This window comes from Papio anubis, chromosome 4, assembly GCF_008728515.1.
Source record: "Papio anubis isolate 15944 chromosome 4, Panubis1.0, whole genome shotgun sequence".
Lineage (NCBI taxonomy): Eukaryota > Metazoa > Chordata > Mammalia > Primates > Cercopithecidae > Papio > Papio anubis.
Window position 1 is genome coordinate 135,010,472 of NC_044979.1, and position 6,000 is coordinate 135,016,471.

Sequence of the window (6,000 nt, forward strand, 5' to 3'; positions counted from 1 at the left end):
ACATGGTGAAACCCCCTCTCTACTAAAAATACAAAAATTGGCCAGGCACGGTGGCTCACGCCTGTAATCCCAGCACTCTGGGAGGCCGAGGCGGGCGGATCACAAGGTCAGGAGATTGAGACTATAGTGAAACCCTGTCTCTACTAAAAATACAGAAAAAAATTAGCTGGGCGCAGTGGCGGGTACCTGTAGTCCCAGCTACTCAGGAGGCTAAGGTCAGAGAATGGCATGAACCTGGGAGACGGAGCTTGCAGTGAGCCGAGATCGCGCCACTGCACTCCAGCCTGGGCGACAGAGACAGACTCTGTCTCGGAAAAAAAAAAAATACAAAAATTAGCTAGGCATGGCGGCGTGTGCCTGTAATCTCAGGTATTCGGGAGGCTGAGGCCGGAGAATTGCTTGAAGCCAGGAGGCAGAGGTTGCAGCGAGTCAAGATGGTGCCACTGCACTCCAGCCTGGGTGACAGAGTAAGACTCTGTCTCATAAAAAAACAAAAAAACAAAAACACCACCGTCTCTTACCATGGTAGGTAAGTTGAAAGATCTCCTTAGACTGAATCCTGGCTCCATCCTTACCAACTGTGTGACCTGAAGTAGATTACTTTCCTCTCTGTATCTGTTCTCCTTCTCTAAAAAGTGAAGATAGTACCATCTCTCTCATTGAACTATTGTGAAGACTAAACGAGTTAACACAGCTAAAGCCCTTATAGGGAACAGTACCCAACTCAATGTAAGAGCTATATTTTGAGCCTGGGCAACAAAGTGACAACCTGTCTCTATGCAAAAATCAAAATTTAGGCTGAGCGTGGCAGCATATGCCTATGGTCCCAGCTACATGGGAGGCTGAAGCAGGAGGATCACTTGAACCCAGGAGATCGAGGCTGTGGTGACCCGTGATCATGCTACTGCACTCCAGCCTGGGCAACAGAGCCAGATCAAAAAAAAAAAAAAAAAAAAAAAGCTATATACATACATACATACATATAGGTATATATAGACACACATACACACATAGGTATATATATACATATATACACATATAGGTGTATATACACATGTATATATGTGCGTATATACACGTGTATATATGTATATCTGCATATACACACATATATATACACATATATACATATATAGAGAGAAAGAGAGAGATAGGGTTCTCACTATGTTACCCAGGCTGGTCTCAAACTCTTGGGCTCAAATGATCCTCCCGCCTTGGCCTCCCAAAGTGCTGGAATTACAGGCATGAGCTACCACACCTGGCCTATATTTTAGCCTATATTTTACGTTTCATTTTTGTTGTTGTTTAGGGTTTTTTTTGTAATTGCTTTTTTTGTTTTTCTATGTTCTATTTCTTACTGCTGTTAGCAGCAGTAGTATAAGGCAGATGAGAAAGTGTAGTTTAGCTAGAGGTTGAGTAACTTGACTACATGCTTTTCACCCTGACACTACACCGTTACATTCTCGGGCTACTACCATGAAAAGGAAAACTCAGTACTACAGCTACTGTGAAATTAACACAGTGACAACCCCAAGGTCTTTGGTGGGTGTTTTAACTACACTCTCATCAATCCTCGCCTTCACTGACCCAATGAGAAAACCGGGGCTTCCAGTGGGGTTGGATACAGACCAAAGATGGTTTGATTTTAAAATCAACCCTCTTCTGGCCGGGCACAGTAGCTCATGCCCGTAATCCCAGCACTTTGGGAAGCCGAGGCGGGCGGATCGCTTGAGTTCAGTTCAAGACCAACCTAGCTAACATGGCGAAACCCCATCTCTACTAACAATACAAAAATTTGCTGGGCGAGGTGGCAGGCACCTGGAATCCCAGCTACACAGGAGGCTGAGGCAGGAGGATCTCTTGAACCCAGGAGGTGGAGGTTGCAGTGAACAGAGATCATGTCACTGCACTCCAGCCTGGGCGAGAGAGTGAGACTCCATCTCAAATAAAATAAATAAATAAATAAATAAATAAAATAAACCCTCTTTCCATACCACCCAGAGTGACCATATTCCCAGTTGGCCTGGGGCAGTCCTGGTTTACAGCCAATGTCCCAATGTTCACTCTCAAATTGGATGATAAATTATATGGTCACACTAACCATCCCCTACTACCTCTTGGCTGTTTACAGTTGATCAGACGCCTCTGTAGTGTCTCTCAGGGACCATATGTAAATCTAACCTAATCCTAACACGATCAGTGGTAAACCCATACCAAAATGCCTGCTGGAAAACGCCACTTCAGCACTAATCATGAACAAACGCTGGGAACTCTTTTTTTTCATTCCAGCATTTCTTTTTTTTTTTTTTTTTTTTTTGAGACGGAGTCTCGCTCTGTCACCCAGGCTGGACTGCAGTGGCCGGATCTCAGCTCACTGCAAGCTCCACCTCCCGGGTTCACGCCATTCTCCGGCCTCAGCCTCCCGAGTAGCTGGGACTACAGGCGCCCGCCACCTCGCCCGGCTAGTTTTTTGTATTTCTTAATAGAGACGGGGTTTCACCGTGTTAGCCAGGATGGTCTCGATCTCCTGACCTCGTGATCCGCCCGTCTCGGCCTCCCAAAGTGCTGGGATTACAGGCTTGAGCCACCGCGCCCGGCCTCATTCCAGCATTTCTTGAAGAAAGCTAGCTAAATATTTCTTTAAATTTGACGTGTTGACACCTTGTTTAATCAAGTCATCCAAGAGTGATATTTTCTCTTGTAATATGCATTTGGAATACAATATATAGGCCTGCATAATTGTGCTAGTCAAAAAAACCTCCAGTTCTCTGGCCTCCTAGAGCCCCCCTACACCTCTGGAATGGCTCCAGTACCACCAAAACAATCTATGTGGGAGGCAGGAGACAGCCCCTGGCCATGCATTCAGAAACAGAAAAGAGCAAAGTCAGCCAGGCACTGTGGCTCATGCCTGTAATCCCAGCACTTTGGGAGGCTAAAGCAGAAAAATCACTTGAGGCCAGGAGTTCAAGACCAGCCTGGGCAACATAATGAGACCCGCCCCCCTCCCCGCCCCACATCTCTAAAAAAAATTTAAAATTAGCCAGGTGTGGCGGCATGCGCCTGCAATCCCAGTTACTCAGGAAGCTGAGGTGGGAGGATCACTTGAGCCCAGGAGGCAGAGGTTGCAATGAACAGAGATCAAGCCACCGTACTCCAGCCCCAGTGACAGAGTGAGACCCTGTTTCAAAAGAAACTCAAAATTACTAAATGAGCTTTACGGCAGATGTGAGCAGGCAAAAGAAAGAATCACAATCAGTGAACTTGAAAATAGGCCAACTGAGATTGGCCAGTCTAAGAAACAAAGAAAAAAAGGCCAGGTGCAGTGGCTCATACCTATAATCCCAGCACTTTGGGAGGTTGAGGTGGGAGAATCACTTGAGCTCAGGAGTTCGAGACCAGCCTGGGCAAAATAGCAAGACCCATCTCTACCAAAAAAATTAAAAATTAGCCCGGCATGTTGGCGCACACCTGTATTCCCAGCTACATGGGAGGCTGAGGCAGGAGGATCTCTTGAGCCCAGGAGGTCGAGGCTGCAATGAGCTATGACACCACTGCACTCCAGACTGAGTGACAGAGCGAGCCCCTGTCTCTAAGAATTAAATTTAAAAAAAAAAAATCCCCTTTCTGAGTTGTTCATTGAAACACCTCAGCTGGTATACATTTTCAATGGACTTTCGAATTTTGCTTTCCTAACATCGGAACTCCTGCAGTCACGCTGGCCTGAGTGAGAATCCCACCGCATATAAACAGCTAGCAGCGGTGGGGCCTCGGGCCTCAACCTCTCTGGGCCTCTCCTTCCTCCCCTGTAATTGGGGATAACAATTGTCGACTCAGTGCGTCCTAAGCGAATGACACGACCCGGCACAACATTTGGCACTGCCACCCAATAAATGTTGATGGCCACCCCTAACGCCTTCCCCTCCCGGGCTTGCAGCCAGCTCGAGAGTCGTCCTCCCCGAAGTCTGGCCACCCAGAAGAGCCAGCTTCTTGAAGAGAGCCGTATAATAGGTCGACGGAGGCCGGGAGAGCGCAAGAGAGGAAGGGAGGGAGGAAGCCGCGGCCCGCACCTTTTGGTCCAACTCCAGGCGATAGGGCACGGGCTGGATCCTGCGGCGCTGCCGGGCGCCGGCGCGGGGCCCGGGGCCGGAGCTGGGCACCACAAAGGTGGGCACGCCCAGCGCCCCGGAGAAGCTGAAGCCCCACACGAAGACGCGATCGGCGCGGGCAGCGCGCTCGCCCACGTATTGGAACACGGGCACCTCGGCCTCGGCTTCTGCCGCTTCGCGCCGGCTCCGCGAGCGCCCGGCCGCCGTCCAATGCCCTCGCCCCAGCCCCGGCCCGCTCAGCCGCCGCCCCAGCCGAGCCCCAGCCACCAACGCCACCAGCGCCATCCTCCGCTCCACGCCTCAGCAGCCTCTGGACACCGCCATCTTGCGTGACCCTTGACACCACGCCTCGGCGGAAGAGGTTGCGGCCACCTTTACTCCTGGTTGAAGGCAAAGGCGCTGACGGCAGCCCAAGGCTCAGGGGGGCGGGGCGGGGCTTGGAGGGGCGTGGCGATAATGAGGGGCGGGGTTAGGGGCGGGATTAGGATTCTTGTGCCTTAGGAAAACTCCGTGTCTTGTTTTGCTCCCTTGCTATTGCCCCTCGACGTTTCTCACCTGGCCTTGCTGCAGCCATCCGCGCTCCCGTCTGCTCCCACGCCGCCCCAGGCCGTCCTCCAGCCACAGCGAGCTGGAGTGGGCGATTCCCTGCTGCCTTCGCTTCCCCTGCCCAGGTCCCCTCAAACCTATTACTCACCTTTAGACAGACAGCTCACTGCAACCTCCCCCTCCCGGGTTCAAGTGATTCTCGTGTCCCAGCCTCCCGAGTAGCTGGGACCACAGGCGTACGCCACCACGCCCGGCTAATTTTTGTATTTTTAGTAGAGACGGGGTTTCACGATGTTGGCCAGGCTGGTCTTGAACTCCTGACCTCCAGTGATCCACTCACCTCGGCCTCCCAAAGTGCTGGGATTACAGGCATGAGCCACCGCCCCCGGCCTGTGCAGGCCTGTTTTATGGAAGGTGACTGGGGAACACCCACTGATAAAATGTGGTGACCGCAAGACTGCTCATGGAAAGCCTCTTACTACAGGGAGTAAAATTCATGAAGGCACTGAAACCACCAGTCTGCCTGGCTATGAAATCTCTTCTCTGCAGCGGACCGAGTCTTCCAGCAATTTGGAAGACAAAGGTGGGAGAATCACTTGAGAGTTCGAGACCAGCCTGTGCAACATAGTGGACCCTTTCTTTACAAAAAAATTTAAAAATCAGCTCGGCGTGATGGTGTGCACCTGTGGTGCCAGCTCCTTGGGAGACTGAGGCAGGAGGATGGCTTAAGCCCAGGAGTTTGAGGCTGCAGTGAGTCATGATTGCACCACTGCACTCCAGCCAGCACAACAGAGTGAGACCCTGTCTCTGAAAGAAAAAAAAAAAAAAAAAAAAAATTAAATTAAATTAAATGTAAATATAAAAGTAAAAATAAATGTGTCCATGGACCCACCTGGTAGTAAGTTCCCTGGCACCCAAGGACACATTTGGGATAGATACACTTAGCAGCTCACATTGGTCCCCTTACCCTGTCTCGACCCAACCAGTATTCAATCAGAACCCACACTGTTTGCCACATGGAATTGTAGACGCTAGTGCCACCTTCAAAGATGTAAAGGATTCAGAGGGGTGGTGATTCCTATCCAATGGGTGGCTCTCCATTGAGTTCACCTGTTTAGCTCCTAAAAAAAATGATGGATTGGCCAGGCACAGTGGCTCACGCCTGTGATCCTAGCACTTTGGGAGGCCGAGGTAGGCAGATCACGAGGTCAAGAGATGGAGACCATCCTGTCCAACATGGTGAAACCCTGTCTCTACTAAAAATACAAAAATTAGCTGGGCATGGTGGCATGCACCTGTAGTCCCAGCTATGCGGGAGGCTGAGGCAAGAGAATCGCTTGAACCCGGG

The 6,000-nt window shown here is 50.5% G+C and overlaps 1 protein-coding gene across 1 annotated transcript in view; it reads right to left on the minus strand.

The window, feature by feature from the left end:
• The window catches only part of RCC1L (RCC1 like), a 37,312-nt gene extending 32,778 nt beyond the window's left edge, over nt 1-4,534 (minus strand). The window contains exon 1 of the mRNA XM_003895901.3: nt 4,068-4,534. Within this exon, the coding sequence (XP_003895950.1) occupies nt 4,068-4,391 (324 nt within the window). The 5' untranslated portion in view covers nt 4,392-4,534. The remainder of the gene's footprint in view (nt 1-4,067) is intronic.
• Between the last annotated feature and the right edge of the window lie 1,466 nt (nt 4,535-6,000).